Raw genomic sequence first — 21,653 nt, forward strand, 5'->3', positions numbered from 1 at the left:
CTTGTCTAACGATCCTTACTGTATCCTACTGTACCCTTGAAACTAATACGTATACTTCTATATGTATGTATGTACGTGTATATGTGTGGTTTCTAAAGAAAAGTACATTCACTTCTCCGGAAGCTTTTATCTTATTGCGTTCTTTCGCCTTTTTCACTTTTACTGCCATCGGTTCGTGTCTCGAACGTCAATGAACGGTTTAATATCGATATTTTGACATTTTCGAGTTTAAATATAGTTTTATTATATTCTAAGATCATCCAATTGTCCCCAATACGATTAACCCTTTTATGATTCATAACGATTCATTTTCGAAAAAATTTATACTCCTCGTTGCAAGAATATCATGGAACAATTTTTTCTTTCTGTGAAACCTTTGAATAACGTTTAAATTATTTATCTTAGCCATATTTATATAATCCCATGATTGTAGGTCGTACGTTCATATCGAAATTAACATAACCTTTGTAAAAACAATTTTGATTTAATACAAATTTCTTGTTTGTTTTTGTTTAAAACTGAAATAGTAGGAAATAATTTAAAAATGTAATCTTTGCTGACTCACCCTGTATATATACAATATATATATACGTGGATGATTTTATTGGTGAACGGAGAATGTCCCAAGACATTAGGGCAACGAGTTTTAGAATCTAAAAAAAAAGTAGATCTGAAGTAATCGAAAAGTCGCAGATTGGCTCGAATTGAGGATACCCTCATTTTCACGTTTATCCCAGAACCATTTTCAAGACGATCGAGGACAATCCCGGTGGATCGTAGAATATCGAACGTGGATCTATACACACATGCTGCTACTATCTCTATACAGGTTAATTCTACTAATTTCTCACGGGTACAAACCTATAGTGTATATCGTGATACGGTTTATCGATTAAAACTCCGATTGAACTCGTTAGAGAACTTCTCGCGAAAAATTCTTTTCCGATTGTGACGATGGATAACGATTATCGGTCGTACTTAATTTATCTACTTTGAAAGAAAAAATACAAATTTAGAAATATGATATAGGTGGTAAACTTAACTCTTCTTCGAATTAAATCCGATTTTTTTTTTGGACGGATTATTTTACAAAAATTAACGAATATTATTAATTTCGAGGGAAATAAGAAAATGATGCATAGTAATTTTTGTTATTTATATATATATATATATATCTTGTTTCTTGTTTATTAAAGTTTGTTCCCTTGATAAAACACTCGTATCATCGAATTTTCTCGTTCGTGTTCCCTTTTGTCGATAGTAAAAAAAGTTAGTTCGTGTTGCAACGCGATAAATTCGTGTGCTAGAGACTATTTCTCGTTTCTTTCAGAAACGGTCGGATGAACTTTCCTATCGGAACAATCTTTTCCCCGAGGGTGGACAAGTTTTTGTATCGTTTCGTGTCTAACTTACGCCAACTTTTCTTTTGCCCTTCTGAAATACCACAAATTGTTTTAACCAACGAAGAGGGAAAGTATTCTTCTCTTTCTCTCTCTCTCTTTCAATTCTTTTTTTCCCTAGTTACCAAGGTAGCAATTAACTTGAGTATATTTCTCACACGATGAACTTACTGCAATTAGTTCTTTTTGATAAAAATCTTTTTTTATATATACATTTATATCTGTAAAAATAAATTGATTAATACAAAATGATAAATACAACGATTAATTTATATATCGACACGATTGTAGTAATATCAATTTTTATCAAATATAAAATTGGTGTATACGCTTTAGAATATATCAAATCATATAAAATATTTTGTCCATTCGCTCGTAGAAAATTCCAACAATTTTTTGCTTTATCCTATTTTCTCCAGTCAAACAAATCGACAAATTTTTCTATTAAATAATTAGATCGTAAAACTTTTCTTTTACAGGATAAAAATTTTTTTATTATAGATTCGGTAAATTCCAATATGAAGTATTTCCTATCAAAAGACATTGGTAACGAACCTGTCGTTAAAACTTTTATCGAGTAGAAGAAGCACGTAGGGACTACTATATACTACCCTTCCTGTGCAAAGATCGACGACATTATTTAAGTACTAAAATTCGTAATCGTTGAGTTTCTCTCAACACTCCAGAAACTTCGGTATGAACTTGGAAAAAGTTTCGAGTAAGGTCGAGATATCCATTTTAGTTATCGACTACAAAAATCTGATTTGCTGGATTAACGTTATTCGCCAATTGGATACTTTTTCTTACTTTTCTTTTTTTGTAGGATTATAATTTAAACGATTATGTATTATACACGATTATTCAAATTTCTTCTAACGTCAATTTTGCATTTCCACTTATTAATTTTAAATTATAATTTTCATTTAATAATTATAATTTTCATTATTTTATTTATATTTAATTTCATTTAAAAATGTTACTATACAACGGAACTATTTTAATAGATAATAGATCAAGTTTTTCTTCTTTCGTTCATTTTGCGTTTCAATTTAATAATTTAAATATTAATCACTTAATTTAAAATTAACGTAACTTAAATTACTTGCGATTTTTCCATATTTCCATATAATAGAATTATTTTATAATTTGTCTTCGTCTCCTTTTGGGTTTTCACTTGTGAATTTAAATATTAATTACATAATTCAAAATTAATGCTATTTAAATTAGTAGAAATTTTTATGTCTCCATAAACCAAAGAGAGGGAGAGGAAGAGAGAGAGAAATTGTAATTATATTTATTATTGAAAATACATTTTTAATATACAAATATAAGAGAATATTCGAAGTTAAAAAGTAAATGTAATTAAGTACAGTACCCATGTTAACTTAGTTTTAAGAGTATTTTCTCTCTCTCTCTCTCTCTCTCTCTCTCTCTCTCTCGACGAACTATATTACGATTATATTAATTTTGAAATAAAGAAAAAAAAAAAGAGTAATAATAAAAGCCTCATATTTCGAAGAACATATTTCGGGAAGAACTAAAATTCTGGAGGACTTGAGTGACTCTCGAGAGGATAAGATGGCAAGTAATTGAAACGAGAAGAACTAGACGAATGAAGATAGAAAGAGAGACGGAAAAACGACGTTGGCTTCCTTACACGAAGAAGATCATCTGAAAGATATTTCGGAAAATGCTTTTTTTTTTTATTTTATTTCTTCTTCTTCTTCTTCTTCTTCTTCTTCTTCGTTAAAAAAATGTTCTCAGTCAGTCTCCCGAGCAAAATATTGTCAGATAGGATGATGATAGCGAAGAGACTAAAGAAAATATAAAAAAAAAGAGAAACAAAAAGTTTTCTTTTTTTTTCTTTTTTATCGAACGAGCTCAAGTCAGAGACAGATGGCGAAACGATTGATCAAAGATAAGTAAAAAGAAAGAGAGGTGTAAAAGAAAAGTGGAAAAGAAGTAGGTACATATAAGTTGAGAAAGGTGAGTTGGATGAAGAGGGTGAAAATGGGGAGGGGTGAGGGGGAGGGAGTTAGAGGATAAGCGACTTTTTAAAAAAGTTGAACGGAAAGTTCTTTTTTTAAGAAAAACTTTTCTGTTAGATCGAAATGTTATATCCAGACGACGATGAAGAAGACTAGGACTAGGATTAGGACTAGGACTAGGACTAGGTCCTTTGAGAGACACCGATAAAATAAAATGGAGAAAATATTAGTAGAAAGATTGGTCTCCCCCCACATCGTATGTGGGAAAAAAACAGGTAGGTATACCTTTTAAAAGTAATTCTGTCACGTTATTCGAAATTCATTATTAAATTGTAATAAAATGTTGTTAAGATGAACTTAAGATAAGCGTAGGCATTAAAAATAATCGATTTATAAAGAATAACGAAGCTTATTCAAAGTGTCAAAATCATTTTTCCTCGGGAAAGATTCTCGTAGCCCTAATTCGATGTGATCGAAACCGTAGCGGTGTGTGAGTTAGTGCCAAGTCGTTTCTGGGTCGGATTTCCTAACGACAAAAGTACTTTATCGAACAAAGTCGATATACCTATTTGGCGACTGAGATGGTACCGTGTACGTAGCCGATAATTTTGGCCATTAATAGTAACCGCCTATGCGACCTGTGGCCATATTAATCTTCCAAATTTCTCTTACGTTAGCTGTATGAATTAATAGGTCAGTCGGACTCCTATAGATCACACGTATTCAACGACTGCACACACACACACACAGAGGAATTATCAATTTTCAATCTCATTATCTAATCCATTATTTCAAAAAGAGAAAAAAAAGAAAAAAAAAGAAAAAAAAAAGAAAAAAGAAACACAAAATATAAATATTACATACACCAGATGCATTAACGAACATAGAATATTTGATTTTGATTTGATTCGATCAAACCATTTGATCCGATTAAACATTAATATGATCCGATTAAACGTTAATTCGATTGTTATTATTTGATTTATTTATGTATTATTATCATTCACTGTTAGTATTATCTATATGGCGTATCGAATTTCGGGAGGATGCGCCGAGTTCGTCGAAATTAAATCGACGAGAATGCCGAGGGTGCTCTTCTAAACGCTACTAACAAGTTATTAAACTAATGTTTCTTGTTAACGTTGCATTACCCTTTCGGGTTAAGGAAAATTTTCATGAAATAAAAATTATATTAGGTGTACAAATAAGTTTCCGCCGTTTTTTATTAAAAATTAAGAATTTATTCTAGAAGAATGGTAATTTTAAGGTTATTTAAAATACTGCCCATCACTTGCAATGACTTTTTTCCATCTCTCAGGCAACATTCGGATCCCACGTCGGAAGAACTCCTTGTCTTTTGAGGCTATCCACGAATCAACCCAATTTTTGGTATCTTCATATGATTTGAACCGCTGCTCCGACAGAGCATGTGCTATGGACCGAAATAGGTGATAATCGGACGGTGCAATGTCTGGTGAATACGACGGGTGGGGTAACAATTCCCAATCAAGTGTTTCCAAATACTTTTTCACGGGAGCCGCTACATGTGGACGAGCATTGTCATGCAGGAGAATAATTTTTTCGTGTCTAGAATAGTATTGAGGGCGTTTTTCCTTCAGAGCTCGGCTCAATCTCATTAATTGTGTTCGATAGAGGGCTCCGGTGATTGTTTCGCTCGGATTAAGCAACTCATAATACACTACACCCAGCTGATCCCACCAAATACACAGCATGAGTTTTTTTCCGTGAATATTCGGTTTTGCTGTTGATGTTGACGCATGGCTTGGTAATCCCCATGATTTTCTTCTTTTTGGATTATCATAATGTATCCATTTCTCGTCACCAGTGATGATACAATGTAAAAAACCCTTTTTTTTATGTCTAGCAAGCAGTATTTCACTTAAACATAATCGGCGTTCAATATCTCTCGGCTTTAATTCGTACGGAACCCAATTTCCTTGTTTATTAATCATTCCTAATGATTTTAAACGATGTGAGACTGCTTGCTGAGTGACTTCTAATGTTACAGCAAGTTCTTTTTGTGTTTGAGATGAATCTTCCTCCAATATTTCCTCCAATTCTGCATCCTCGTAAATTTTTGGCCTTCCACTGCGATCTTTGTCTTCTACGTCGAAATCACCGTTTTTAAACTTTTGAAAACACTCACGACACGTTCTCTCACTCAAAGCAGTCTCACCATATGCTTCTACGAGCAATCGATGCGCCTCAGCAACAGATTTCTTTATATTAAAGAAGTAAACTAATATTTCCCGCAAATGACGCTTATTTGGCTTAAATTTGGACATTTTCAACTAAAAAAAATTATATTTTACCAATATGAAATCAATAATATTAATAGGTTATGTTGTTCTTAAACGTCCAAACTAATTTTTAAGCAGGATATCATCTGCGAAAGTTAACGGAAACTCCACGCCGCGCTATCTACATTAAAACGGCGGAAACTTATTTGTACACCTAATATAAAAATAAAATAGTATCCGATATATTCAACATTTTCTCTCATCGTTTACATTACTCACGAATACGATTAATTTTCATGTTAAGGTACCTCCTGTCTCTTCATCTTTGTCATCAATGTTCTCTCTGTCTCTTTCTCTCTAAGCCAATGGTACCATTTGAAATTAGACTCATTAACGATACCACATTGCTTCGTGCACAACGAAAAGCATTTACGAGGTGCTACAAGCACTCTGTCACGCGCGCACGCGCAAAGATACCCGCATACATTTCTATGTATTCTACACGTATATGTGTATTTAGATACATGCGTATGTATTACATACGTGTCAAATTCGGCACCGTAACCACTCTCGACATTCTCTCTCTCTCTCTCTCACTCTGTCTCTCTTTTTCTCTCTCTCTCTTTCTCTTGCCGTTCACACAGGACACCAATCCTTCCTATCACCTCACCACCACTCCCTGCATCATTAAACGCACAATCCGCTTTCCATTCGGTACGCTCCTGGGACTGAAAAGCGTATTTGCTAGAGTTACTGAAAACACTTGATCCATAAAACATTTGTTAAATTGAAATAATTCTTTTGAAATTGTCCACACGAATCTATGATTAATGTTTAACGTTTTATTTATTTTGTTGTTTTTCATTTTGTATGGTTTTTTGTTTTTTTATATAATAAACTTATCGTATTTTCTTGTTTATATTACAATACCATTGATATAGTTTAACAAACGAAAGAGATTATGATTGCAATTATATTTTGGAAAAATTCTAATACACGTAACGATCGATTTTATTTGAGAAAATATTAAAGTGTTTCTGACAAGGTTTCTAAACAATCGTAAAAACGGAATCGATAAATATTCTAACGTAAATTATTCCTACGTTCAATTCTATCTATGAGGGTAACACGTTGTACAATTTTTTCCTTAAACTCATAAATTAGATTAAATCTGTCTACGACTAACTAACGAAATGTAGTTTTTTCTATCGAATTTTACAACGTTACAACCGGTACAACATTATGTAATTTCAATAAATCATTAACGCGTTAGAATCAAAATTTCTTTCTATGACATAGAAGAATAACGATATTTCCTAACTGACACCAAATATTCATTATCCAGTAACGTTTTCCTATCCGTAACTTTCCATTATTATTTATATATTAGTCTCGATTATATAAAGGTTTGCATTTGCAAAAACAAAAAAAAAAAGAGAAGAAAAAATTAACAAATAAATTTGAAAAAATTCATTTATGTCAGTTCGTCGATACCAGGTACGTAACATCTATACACAATATATATATACGTACACAGATACCTACTTATAAAAGCAAAGTATCTTTTTCGCGGCTTCATCATTCTTCCGTCTCAACCTTCCTGCGAATTGATTCAATCTCTACGCTTTTCATGAATACGGAATCAGGCTTTCGCAAATATGATGTTCCCAAGTTTGCGCGTGAGCCTGTAAGATGCAGCAGAGACGAGAAATCGTTTGCAATATTTTTCAAGAACAAAATGTCTTTTCTAAATGTAAACGAAACTCGATCGCGATTTATTCAAATAAATAAATATATAAATATATAAATATATAAATATATAAATAAATAAATAAATAAGTAAATAAAGTAAATCATGACAAAAAGTATAGATCTGTTTGGTAAAGTAACGGACTGTTTACGCACCTGCAAACTAATTCAAGTTGGTTATATGGATGAAGCTGTGAACTGGCAAGACGAATGCGCCCGTTGTTGAATAATGCAACGAGATTCGCGGTTGAAATTAACGTGACCGTTTCTACATCTAAGGATAGTAAAGCCATCCCTGCTATTTCTACGGAATGTCTATGGATATTCCAAGCAACGTTTCGCGATAACAGTGTTATTGCGTTACTGGAAATGACGAGTGGGGTAAAACTGGAAAACCCAAAACGAAACGAAACGAAACTAAGACTGATATTAAATTTACTTGGCCGGAAGAACTTGGGATGCTTAAACTTCCAAGTATAAACGTTGTATAAATCAAATCGTCTTTCGAACTTTTCCATTATATTACGCCATAATGTATTTAACGATACTCCTTAAACTTTAACCCAGTAATACCATCCGAACGTTATTTACATTATCGACACAATTTTTTCGTTAATATTTTATTTCCCGTTGGATTAACAATTTTTAAAGAAAGTTCACTTCTCGATTAAGTTGTTCGAATAATCATCGATCGTATTCAAATCCTTCGTAAATCCATGATAGAAAACGAGAACAAATTTGTCAAAGTATAATAAAATAAAATATTACATATATATAGTAATTAAATCCACGCGAAAATAATGCATGAAAATAAACGTTTAACAATAAGATCATCTATTCGTTTAACAATAAGATCGTTTATTCGTAATACGATTATAAAGAATAATAGAAATTAATTAGAATCGTTTGATTTTATTTCTATCAATGATAAAATAATGTTAAATTTAGAAAATGATAGAAAAGAGGACGGGGATGGAGGGTTTGGGTATTGTACATAACACTCAGAGATGGAAGATAGGGGAAGACGTCAGAAATTCATGTTCTATGATGCCTTCGTCTAGCAATCGGATACTATCCTCCTCGTTATCGTCTTCGTCTTTGTTATCCTTGTAGCCATAGTCACCATCGTCGTTTTCGTTGTCGTCTCAGGATGGTTATTATACGAACGGCCGTGAAGACAATTACGCGCTAATGGGCGTGCCACCACCCTTCCTACTGTGTTTATTCGACTTTGCCATTATATTTAGACGTTATCCAGAAAGGAAAACGACTACGACGACAGCTGGGACATTTTATAAAGTTAATATAGACGGTTAGATCTTTTTTTTACCAAAAGAACGATAATTAACGATCGATTTGTAAAATGAAAAATCAATGTTTACCCGATAAACCTTTATTTTATCATCAAATTTTCAAATAGCTTTACAACCTCTCGTTCTATATATATATATACATATTTGGGCTTATTCTTATACGTTAATATTTTTGAAATATATCAACTGACCATGTGAATTTGACATTATCTAATTTCGATATAATTCACGATAACATATATAAGATAAATTTTGACGATTAACATCTATTTCTTCATCGTTCTCCTTTATTCTTTTTCTTTTCTTTTTCTACAATATCAGATTTCAATATATATCCAGTGTGATTTCTTTATAATCTATCAGATAAAAGTTTCCTTCGCCAAATTGCCACTTTCTACGAAAGAAGTATTTGTTAAAATTATCATCTACCTTCTCCTCCCCCACCCGGTACGTTCGCGTAAAACTGTAATGTAATTCTCGAGGTTGTTGTGTCGTTTCTAAGGAAATAGGAAAGTGCTGACTGTGAATAAGTAAAAAAGAAAAGAAGGAGGAATAAGAAATAAAAAAACAACAAAAGTAAACGATTCGATATGCACATTTATCGATAAGTTAGCATCGAAGGCGAAGATACGCGTTAATATTTCGATAGATGCTATGAGAAGTTGCTGGGTCAACGTTCGGAGTTTCGTGGCTGGCAACTATCCAGTCTCATCCACCGTATACTATGGATGTATTTCCTGGAAAATATTTACCGTTCCTGTCATGTTCCTTAGATCAACGCTGAGGGGACTATCTGCGAAAGGTTCTAATAATGGGAAAGCGTGAGACGCCTATCTCAACGATCTTCTTTATTCTTGAAAACAAAAATATATCTTCCTTTGTTATTTTTTAAGGTTATCTTCATTCTGTACGCTTAAATACGGATTTAATAACTATTTGTTTATTTTTTATCTGTATATCTTTTTTCTACGCTTTCGTGCATAATTTTTACTCAATTTATTATATCACTTAAAATCATCGTTATGACGGTAACTGTAACCGATATGAAACATTGTTATACCTTGGAATATAAAACAACGTTAATTCTATCGATAATTATGTGAAATATATTTTATTTTTCGTAATACTTATATTACTTTGAAATACATTTTTTGGATTATATCCCGTACTGTTAGATTTATTTTTGATTTGTAATATAATTATTATTTTGTTATTAAAATACGTGTGTACGCAATATGGATATCCAATTGCTTGGATGTTTAATATTGGATACTATATATTTCAAATCGTCATTTTGTACTTTTTCAAAATATATTTTATCATAATTTTAAGATATTTAAATCTTTTATAATATTAATTATTTGATATACGAAATTTTATTAATTTATGGTAATCTTTTAAAAATAAGCGTTCCACATTGGAGACAGTTAGCATACTAATAAGTCATTTCTAAATTCTATTCTTAATTCTTATATCTCACATTGTTTTCCTATCGATTTTTACAAAGTGGGGCGACAATGTCAGCTATTATACGATCCTCCCCTAGTGCGAAGACGTAAAGTTAGAAAAATTCTATTTCGATTTCATCGGTTCCATCAATGGAGAAGGGGAATCCACAAAATGGTTACGAGTTACTCGCGTTTCTTATCAGGTATGGAAGTAATGAGAAAAAAAAGGGAAAAAAAGAAAAAGATAAAAAAAAAAAAGAAAAAGAAAAACAGATAAAAAGAAAAAGTATTTGCGGCTTTAGAATCGGCAATTTTCTATCGACAAATTTTATTGTGGACGATATCCTAGCTAGAACGAAGCGATAGTCGGAATCGGACGGTTTTAGGGGTACTTTGGTGAAGCCCTCAAGTATAATCGCATTATAGCCCTAGCGTATAGCTCTCATTACACCACACAGTGACTATTTTTCTTTCTCTTATCTTTTTTTTCTTTTTGCCCCATATGAGTACGAAACGTTCCGTTCGTTTTTGTAAAACGAGTAGTAAAATTAAAGATCGATTAAAGAAAATGAAATAATAAATCATAAGGGTGTACGATATTGTGTTGTGATATGATATGTTGTAAAGAAAACGAAATCGCGATCGTTTTTACGAGAATACTGTCGTTATATCGAAAGTTTGTCTCAAACAAAGTTGCTCCTGTTGTTCGAGATAACCGATTTCCACGCTACTGGTCTCGGACAGCAAGTGGCCAGGATAAGACCACGATAAGGCCACGATGATGTTCAATGACCGCGAGATTGGTTTTGCGAACGAGTTTTCCCTTCATATCGTTCGTATGCAAATGGTAAAAGGCGTTCCGATATTATTACGGTTAACAATAGCGATAAAAATGCAAATAGAAACAAAACATCTTACTTCGATCTACTTAAACTTTAATGATAGTTTCGAAATTGACTCATGATCAACCAACTACCTCAATTTCGACGTTCGAATTTTTATTTACTCTTGATATGTAATATTATTATTTTCTTTTTGGTGTATGCAAAGAAATATTGACTCAAAAATGTTTTATCTATTTTTTTTTTCTTTTATTTCAAAGACACTAGTTAATTTCAAATTTCAAATATTTGTAATACTTATATGTTATCCAGTCTTAAATATAAAACACCCATTATGCATGCATATGATACGTCATCCGATACGAATGTTTAAAAAAAATAATACTCTTACCGATCAATTTTTCGAAATTTTCTAATAAAATTCGAATGTCTCATTATAAATAAATACATTTATTCTATTATATTCCAAAACGACGTTTTGGAATCCTAAGATATTCTAGTCCATCGAAAAGCGATTTAACGTTAGCCATACTGCGGTAGTTTAGGTTTTACACAAGACGAAGTTGTTTTGTAAATAAACTGTAGGATTACGTCGAAACTCTTGTTAGAACTAGGAAGTTTCGTGAAACGACAAGTTCCGGAAGACATTTAACGAAAAGGTAAAGTACTTCTTCTTCCAACGAATAAACGAAAGAGTAAGTGAGTGAGTGAGTGTGAGTGACTGAGTGAACGAACAAACGAACGAACGAATGAACGAACGAAGACGAATTTCAAACGAAATTTGAAACCGAATCTCATGGCTAGCCACGATAGCCGGATGATCTCCTCACAAGGAACTTTCTGCTTGGTCGATAACCTTCCGGTTGAGGTCCATCCAACTATCACCTTCCAACTCGTGTCCTAAATAAAGCAAACGACCATTTCGATGGTCGAATATTCTGAACACCGAAACGATTGACCAATCACTTGCCTTATCGAGAATAATTTCTACCGATAGCGGTCTACTACTACTACTACTACTACTTACTACTACTAAACGATTATACGTTTCTAATAAATATATTTTTGAAGTTATACTTTTGAAGTTATACTTCTTTTGGTGCGTTGGGGAAAATGTAATGGGGAGTGATTTTGTTCCGAGCGTCTGAAAAAACGACACCATGAAGTTTGTCGGTATTTACGACGCGCGGCAAAACGATTTCAAGTATACGGCATGAAGTTGTCTTCTCTTTTTCTTCCCCCCTTTTTTCTCAAGCGGGTCACCCCATCCAAATACTAATCGTACTCAGCGCTGCTTTACTTAAATGATCGAGCGAGAACTAATGCTGAAACCGCGCCATGGCTGTTGACGCGTGAAGTAATTCGATATATCTCTCTTATATTTAGTGTGGACTGATATCTATATTTTGATATTTTCTTTTTCTTTTTTTATTCTTTCTTATATATATATAATAATAATTATTTTTTTTTTGAAGTTATTTTTTTTTCTTTGAAGTTTTTTTTTGAAGTTATTTTTGAGGTTATATTCGTTTTGGTACGGCAAAGAAGTATAACTTCTTACGTGCGTACATAAGTACACACACCAGTTTTTTTTATTTTTCTACATTATATAATACTTTGAAACTAAAATATAAGAGCTAGTAAATTAAAACCTGATTAAATAAATTTGCATTTTTAACTCCACGACATTACTTTTCGAAAAGGACGTTTGCAGAAGGAGTCATCATTCTCACCAACGAATTTATTCTCATCTTAGAGTAGAAACGCGAGAAACTTACGGAGAGAAGAGAAAAGATAAATTGTTTGTGAAGGAGAGAAGGAAGAAGGAAAAGGTGCACCGAGGCTTTGTAAGCGGCTCGCGACAGAGTGTAGCACGTTTTTGAGAGGGAAATGAATTTTGCCTGGTGTTTATATTGGCGCTTGTAAACGTTGTTATCCAGCCTGCGTTTCACGAGGGACGAAAGAGCCCTGCCAGAGCTTGGATAGATCTTGGTGAAGAAAAGAGAAAGAGAAGTAACAAGAGTAAGGTGATGAAAGAAGAGGAGAAGGAGGAGGAGGAGGAGGAGAGGAAGAAGCCAACACAGTTATTCGTTTCAAGAGATTCGCGAACGAAAAGCTGCATTTTTCGAGTTCGCCTCATTTTCAAAACGTTCTTCTTTATCTCTTCCCTTTCTTCTTTCATACACGGATTTACTGCGAAAGAAATGGCTTCTCGGCCCATACAATACTACTAACGCTTGAAACGATGTTTCTACACGATTCGTATCCCTGATAGACGATTCACTTCCTCGTTTTTCTCCTTTTTCCTTCTTTTCTTTCTTCATTTTTTCCTTCTTTTCCTCTTTTTCAAAACCGACCGTAGGGAGTTACTGGAGAAACGAAGTAGCGAGAAGTTAAGTGAGAGAAACCATTCGAGATATAAAAAAACAATCTTATGAATTATTACCACTCGTAAATGAAAATATTGACATGAAAAATATATATTTTAATTTATTATTTCAAAAACAAATTTTTTTTCTTTTTGGTTTAATATAAATATTACAATAAAGTTTCGGAAAGAGTGGTTTATACGTTTATAACAAAAAACGAACAAATTTTTATACACTTTCGAATAATAAGAAAAATTCGTCAGGAATATTATAGCACGTTTACATGTAAAATCGTTCTTTTACTAGATTTCTCTTTTTCTTTTTTCCTCCCACTTCAGTTTCTTTTCGTTCACCGTATTTTCTCGTCGTTTTCTCCATTTGGAAGAAACCCACAATGTAAAAAGGGCACCGACATTTCCAAGGAGAAGCAGTAGAAGAAAAAGAAAAAGAAGGAAGAAAAGAAGAATAAGATCTATTCGAGCAAGAGAGAACACCATAATAAGAATGTCGTTACCATAGAAATCTAAGCAAAAGTTGAGCTTCACATATCACTCAGCTTGTCCGTCCAAGAATATTCGTGCTACTACTATCTTTGGGGAAAAGACATTTTTCAATTGTAAGAGCAATGTAGAATTTACTTTAAAACATTTCTCTTTGACAAAATGAAATAAATAATAAAGTATAGATAGACATAACAAATTTTTTCAAACACACACACACACACACACAATTATCGTAGTGAAATTTAACTCTAAACCATCTTTTCATTAACTGTTTTGCATTGTTTTACTTTTTACTTAGGTATTACTTTGTCTTCTTGTCTTCTAAAGAGATTATTTGATGTATTTTAATGTCTCTTTCATATCTCGCCATTTTCCATTATTTCATGAGTTGAAAACAAATAAGAATAGTTTCAATTTTCTTCAGAAGATCGAGTTATGATTTAATTTCTTGGAATGAAATGAATAAGAAAAGTAGACTAATACTTTTTCTTCTTCTTCTTCTTTTATAAATATTAATATTTTATTTAAATTTTAATATTCATCGAATCCTTAATCAGACTCGATTATTTATCAAAATTTCACGAAGAGAGAATAATCAGTTAAATGAAAACTAATAGTTACCGATAATGAGTTTAACGAGAACGTTTCATAATCGTGGATAATACTGACGAATTGCCAACTCTAGTGGATTTTCTCTGGATTCATGGTTTATACCATCCTACGATAATTTATGCTACTCATCCGTATTCGGTCCGTGACTTTAGTCACGGCAAGACAACAACAGCGACTGTTCACAGCGAGAACAGTCTCATTAATTAACAACCCACGTTGAATTTCTAGTGGGAAGTCTAGAGTGAGGCAAAAATTAAATAGCTTCAATCTGTCCCTATTAAAATTTAAAAATTCGAATAGGTTACACGGTTGATGCTTTTGCCGCTGCTTCACGTTTTCGTCTTTTTTTGTGTGTGTTCCTATTTTTAACATTTGATCCAATCCGTAAATATAAATGATGCACCGTTTTTGCCGGTTGAATTCGTTTCACCTGAACTTGTGACTCTTGATCTATCGGATTTTGATCGGGGATGTATAAAACAACACAAATATATATATCTATTTAAGTACTCACCGATTTTCACGACTGAGGGTAAAGTTTCGACGACAAACGGCAGCCGAAGCAGCTGAAGGACGAAAGCGGAGGCTACCAGATAGCCCAGATTCATAGCTCATCTCGAAAACCCAGCGCGTCCCGGACCCTCGATGGCCCTTTTCACGCGCGTCTATGCCCACGGGCAACGCAATTTCTCCGATTCTCTTGCATTTACCTGGAAAAATCAGAAGATAAATTTTTCTTCTTACCTACTTCTTACCATAAATCCATTTGTTGAATTTATCGAGATAACTAAGGATAAAAAAAAAATAACACTACGATAAGATTGACTTTTGTACTTTGCGTTATTTATCTCTTTGTCTTTTTTTCTTTTCGTTATTTAACATTTGAAAGATACTGAGAATACTTTTTTTAATGCGCGTTATATATCTATCCGTGGACAAAAATATTTACGATTACATGCATCGAGAATACGATCTCGTGTATCTCAAGGTGACACGATTCGTTCCTATATTTTCAAAGTTATTGATAGACCATCTTCCTGTATTCCCCCGATTTATTTTACGCGTTTACCATCGCGTATATTTACTTGTCGTTATAAAAAATGATACGCGTTTGGACACATAACATCGAAATGCTTCGTACAGGTAACGACGAACGAGACAATATTTATTTGTTTCATTTTTATTTTCTTCTTTTTTTTCTCTTCGATTTTTTTTATTTTCTTTTTCTTTTTTTTCTTTTTTTCTTTTTTTACAATCCAACCGATATAACAGAACGCAAATAAAGTTTGAAAAATGGTGCAATTTTATAGGAAATAATGTACATTATTACATTTTTATTTTGAAATTATTTATCGATAGACAGTAATAATAATATACCTAACATGAATACAACATGCGTGTGTATGTGTATATTATTTACATTACATTATTTCGCATTTGGAGAGTCAAAAGCGGTCTTTCGTGTATTTTTAGCCATTTACCGATAAATATCGATAGTACTCGAAGCTCTTTCAAATATCGAAATGCATTGGAGTTTGGTAGTTACGAGTGGAAAATACATTGCTACGAGGTTAGTCGTTTCTGATTTTACTCGGAATCGTAATTCTACCCTGGATCTCAATTGAAACTACCTTTCACGGGATAAAAAAAAATAACTATAGCTTTGTCCTGTCTGGACAAGGATATCATATATTCGTTTATTCTTTACGGTCGTATATAAATCTCTGACGAAGAATAAAATTTTTTTTGTTTTTCTTTTTTTTTTTTATCTTTCCATAGAGATGAAGCGGAAGAGTTTAAATTCCGATTGAATTGGAGGAAACTAGCTGCACGTTTTTTTTTTTTTTTTTTTAATGCTTTTCCAATCATTACGAATCAAATGATATTTTAACGAACAAATATTGAAAAAGTGTTTCTCGTCTCGGAGACTTTCGTTAAACGTCGCGTGACGATCAATAATGAAGATGGAAGGAGACGACAATGTCTACGATGATAAAGGAAGACTGTAAAATTCTAATGTATTTGATCGTTCCCAAAAAGTTTTCTTAGATAGTTAATTTTACGTGCACAATATTTTTTAATTTAATTTTATTTGAATACACATTTTTGTCCTATTACGTTTTTCCATATTATACAATGATATGGGTTAACTATAATTTTTTAACTTAACGTAAAAATAATTTCTTTTACCGACCAACTCTTAATTTTTATTCAACAAAAATAAAGAAAATAAAAGTTGTTTTAGTAAAAGTTCAGAACTTTTCCATTTTTCCTTGTGTAGAATGATGGCGCAATAAAACTTGCAATTTTAATCCATTATTGAAAATTTAGCCTTAACAGAAGCAGAAATTACCATTTTACCGATACCATTTTCCACGTATAATTACCCCATCCCCTCATGCGCGTTAATTACATAAACACCAATAAACGTGAACATTTAAAAAAGAAAACTTGTTTTATTCGTTAATTTAAAATATCAATTCTATTTTCATTATCCTGTATATGCATCCCATATAAAATATTATTATTCATATAGAATTTATTTAAAAACAAAATAAAAAGAAAATAAACTTTAAAAAGGAAGGATAATCTAATATATACGTTGAAGAATGTAACGTTCAAATGATAGAGAAGATTTGCTACGACTATCTTGAAAAGCTTTCAAAGTCGTGTGCAGCATCGATATATATAAGCATATAAAATATATATATATGAGTAAAAGATACATTATATTCGATGGTTCAATAAATAAGATGGACATTTCCATCGATAAGATTGATTGGGCGTAAGTATATCTTGAATATTCTGAAAGTTGAAAGAAAGAAAGAAAGAAGGAAAGAAAGAAAGGAAAAGAAAGGACTAAGGATATCGATGCATTAGTTCTGCAGCGGTTTTTTTTATTTTGCATCGAACTATTGAGTCCTTCCATAGTCTGTGCGATACGTCTACAGCGATCTAGCAAATGGATTGGCTCGTAATACAACACCAGAAATTTGTCTAGACGCATTCTCCTTTAATACTACCTTCCTTGTTTTCTTTATTTAAAGTTAACACAAGTAAAACCGCGAACGAGCTACGAAGGGAGCGTACGATTACATCGTATCGATAATAGAAAGAGAGAGAGAGAGAAAGAAGGAAAGAAAGAAAGAAAGAAAGAAAGAAAGGAAGAAAGATAGGAAGAAAGAGAGAGAGAGAAAGAAACGTGAGTGCTTTGAAAAGGCTTCTTTGTAAAAGAAATTAGTTTCAGAGTTTCGATGCAAAAAATAGAAAACTTCGCGACTAACAAGATTACTGATAAATATCTATTAAATTGTTTGAACAATTATTTCGTTTCTTAAATAATAAAAAGAAAAACAAATAAGATTTTTTCGTATAAACAATTAAAAAAAAAAGCGTTTTAAATCATCGTGAATTTGATAAATTAAATTTCTGAGATATTTCTCGCTTCGTTTATGCGACAATCAGCATAAACTATCGGTGCGTTCAATTCATTTTGCCGTCATCATCTTCAATTGGACGATCTTAACGTGGATGCATCTATCCAATCGAAATTATCATAACGAAATTCGGTAAAGTAATTTTATTAATGGCACATCATTTTGTTCTTGCTTGGACTGCATTATTATCCCTACGATAACAACAACAATAATAATAATAATAATAATAATAATAGTAAAATAAACTACTATAACGAAAATGCTGATTTTGATTTTTCATTTCCGATGCGATGCCAACGAAACATTACTCGTCGGATTTAAAATCACGTCTGATGAGAAATTTCTGTTGTTAAAATGTAAAATAATATTTGAGATTTACAATAAAAAAATTCGGTATCGGTAAATGCGATTAACAAAATTTCTATACGAAAAAACGATGTTACTTTTCTAACAATCCGATATTTCGATTCTTCTCAATTTTGTCTTCTAGACGAGTATAATCGATAAGATTAATTAATAATATCAAATAAACGAGATTAATAACATTCTTGAAAATGTTCTCGCAATTACATTTTTCGATTTCTTTTCATTCACCAACACAATTGATTTCGGTCTTTACTCTTGTTATCGTATATACATATATATATATACGTATATACTAGCGTGATGTCAAATGACTCGGATTAAAAGAAGACGAGAAGAGAAATGAGCTTGGAAAAGCAAGTGTACGAGGACTTTAATTCAATGTCGTGATTCCTTCATGAGTCTCGTGGAGGAGAATCGTGAAAATGGTGAGAGGAAAAAGAGGGTGGTAGATCGGTAAGAGGAAAGAAACGATTTTCTTTTTGGTATACGCCTCGCTTCAGAAGAAACAATGGTACGACTTTTAGTTCGCTCGTGGAAAGATTTCGATGTCGTATATTTTGTGGTGGTGCCAACTCGCAGACTGGCTGGCGACTTTTCGAAAGCGCGTGTTTTCAAAGCACATCCATTGGCTGGAGTTTATGAGTCAGGGTTCGTTCGTTCCTACTCCGACTTCCTACATAAGGTGGTATATATGTACAACGTATCTATATATGTATGTATGTATGTATGTGTGTATGTATCTATGTATACACAAGTTTTCAATGCGGTCATCGAATCGCCGTCGAATCACCCCCGATGTTGGCCAATCACCATGAATGTTTCCTATTTTACACTCCCAATTCTTTTCCACGACATTGAGGGAAGAAAAGTTTTCCATTGAAAATCGAAACGATAAGAATCGAATAAGAAAGGAAACTTACAACGTGATTTATCCAACAGTTTAAATGAAAAGATTCTAATTTAAAATCGTTTTGTCTGTTCTTAGCTGGTAACGTTGGGAAAATCATTGGATTTTGGTTGTTGGATAAATTTCACTTTACAAGTTTTTTATGTTTTTTTCTGAAGATCAATATTTTACGATTTACATAACTACTTTTGCGTATCTACTTTTGAGAAACGATTTTCTTATAATTTAAAATAATAAATTTATTTGAATGAAGGAAAGAGAAAAGAAAAAGAAAAAAAAAAGAACTTTCGACTATATTATCAGAAGACGAAAAAGAATTTATAATGTTCGGGTAAGCGCTTAAAGAAAAGGAACAAGAAAATGTAATAAAACGAGGAGGTTTTTAATATCGTTGATATTCCATGCGACAAGTAATATAAACGGTATGTACTCTTTCATAAATTTGTACGCATACTCGGGAGTATATCGTAGTGGAAGAAATAGAAAGAGTTTATTTTTTTTTTCATTCGCGTCAATGATATTAAATGCGTTCGGCAAATGATAATAATAAGAAAGAAATATATATCTCTTACTTCTTTTCATATTTAAAAATTTATTTTAACGGTCAATTTTCCTATAATTAATACGTAAAGAAAAGAAAGAAAAAAAGGAGAGACAGTTGACATCATTGAAAGATATTTTTTCTTTCTTTTTTGTTTTCGATCTTGCTCTCTTGAATTCCAACTTGAGAGAGTCCTTTGAAAAGAAGAAGAGAGAGCTGTTAAACGAAATTCTTCCGATTCGTTTGCCGTCGCTCGCAGCTCGCCTTAATCGAGCGGCTTTATTCGACGATAATTCGTCGTGGCTATAGAAACGCCTTAATCACGAGAAAGAGGGAGAGAAAAAGGATGAGTAAGAACTCGAAAAAGTATAGGATATTGAGAGAAAAGGAGAGAGATAGATAGATAGAGAGAGAGAGAGAGAGAGAGGGTGGGACGGAGATAGAAAGAGAAAAAGAAAGAGAAAAACGAAAAGATTGGTCACCTTAGTAAGACTATTTTACGAATATATATTTTTCACTTAGCACTTTTTCCTCATCCTTTTTACCCATTTTCATAATTCATCGACCTTCCAAAACATCTTTGCGATATTGCGATATCGATTAAATATAGTATTATACATGGGAATGGGTTGACAAATTTTTGGTATTTTTTTTCTGGTGGAATTTACTTTTATAAAAGAAAAGAAAAAAAGAAAAAATTAAATAAAAGTTTTGTCGTTGTGTGAGACTCGAAACTATTCGTTGTTATAAATAATCCTTTCAATTAAAACTCATTAAATATGTAATACATCTGATAAGCGTAACGGTGTACGATTTTTAAAAAGCTACTGCATATACGAATAAACTGATTATTTTCTACGTGATAAAATGAGTTTTACTACAATCGCACGTGGAGGTCACGCATGTTCCTTATTTTTGAATTTTTTGTTTACACTTTTGTTTACACATTACTGTTTTTCTATACATGAAATATTTTGAAAGAAAACTAGTATAAGACATTCTTCAAGACAATTTTCTGCTCTCTTTCTCTCTCTCTCTATTTCTTTCAATCTCTTTCAATGTATACATTCTTTTACGATTTGTTATATTATTACGTGATAAAAATAAAAATTTAGGTAGCGAAGTATATTACTAACTCTAAATGGAGATAACGTTTAATGACTCTGTAAACTTTTTAACCGCGAACTCGTTAAAATATCTCTGTAATTTTATGAAAGTGGAATTAAAACGCGACACTAACGCAGTTACCGCGATTATTATTATTATTATTATTATTATTATTATTATTATTATGGTTATTACGAATAAAGTAAAAATATCCGATATAATTTAAATCATTTTAAATTGGTATTTAAAAAAAGAGAAAAGAAAGGAAATGATTATATATTACATTACCAAAATTATTTCCACCGTTCGCGCGCGAATAAATAAATCTCAAGACGATGTACCCCATATTTTATTCTTACGATTAACCTCCTACCGAAAGTAAAAGGATACAAAATAATGGTCTTCCCTATTCGAAAAAGATACGCGAAAAGCAGGTGCGCGTGGAAGAAAAGAATAAGAAAAATAAAAAGAAAAGAAAAGAAAAGAAAAGAAAAAAAAAAGAAAAAGAAAGAAAACGTAACACGAGAGCACGTTTCACTTTAATTTGCCGGTACTTCAACTCGCACGTGGGACAAATAGTTCACGTCTAGTTTTCTGTGAAAAGTAGTTTACCGCGTGAAACGCAGAAGACTTATCGATAGTTACGATGTCGTAAACTGCTTTTCAATCGAATTACTCTGACATTTTGTACAGGGAGGCGGGGGGTTGTCTCTCTTAAAGGAGAAAGAAAAGAAATGAAAAAGAAAAAAAAAGAAAATAATATAAATGAAGGTATATTTCTTTTTTAGTTTGCACGCACTAAATGAAAAT

General features: G+C 32.3%; 1 protein-coding gene across 8 annotated transcripts in view; it reads right to left on the reverse strand.

The window, feature by feature from the left end:
- LOC122519900 (glutamate receptor ionotropic, kainate 2) overlaps nucleotides 1–21,653 on the reverse strand; it is an 88,475-nt gene that overhangs the window by 65,292 nt on the left and 1,530 nt on the right. For all 8 annotated transcript variants that reach the window (XM_043639694.1, XM_043639691.1, XM_043639688.1 and 5 more), the window contains exon 2: nucleotides 15,000–15,195. In XM_043639694.1, coding sequence (XP_043495629.1) covers nucleotides 15,000–15,093 — 94 coding nt within the window. In that variant the 5' untranslated portion in view covers nucleotides 15,094–15,195. The remainder of the gene's footprint in view (nucleotides 1–14,999; nucleotides 15,196–21,653) is intronic.

Source organism: Polistes fuscatus, unplaced genomic scaffold, assembly GCF_010416935.1.
Source record: "Polistes fuscatus isolate 324 unplaced genomic scaffold, CU_Pfus_HIC Scaffold3, whole genome shotgun sequence".
Taxonomy (NCBI): domain Eukaryota; kingdom Metazoa; phylum Arthropoda; class Insecta; order Hymenoptera; family Vespidae; genus Polistes; species Polistes fuscatus.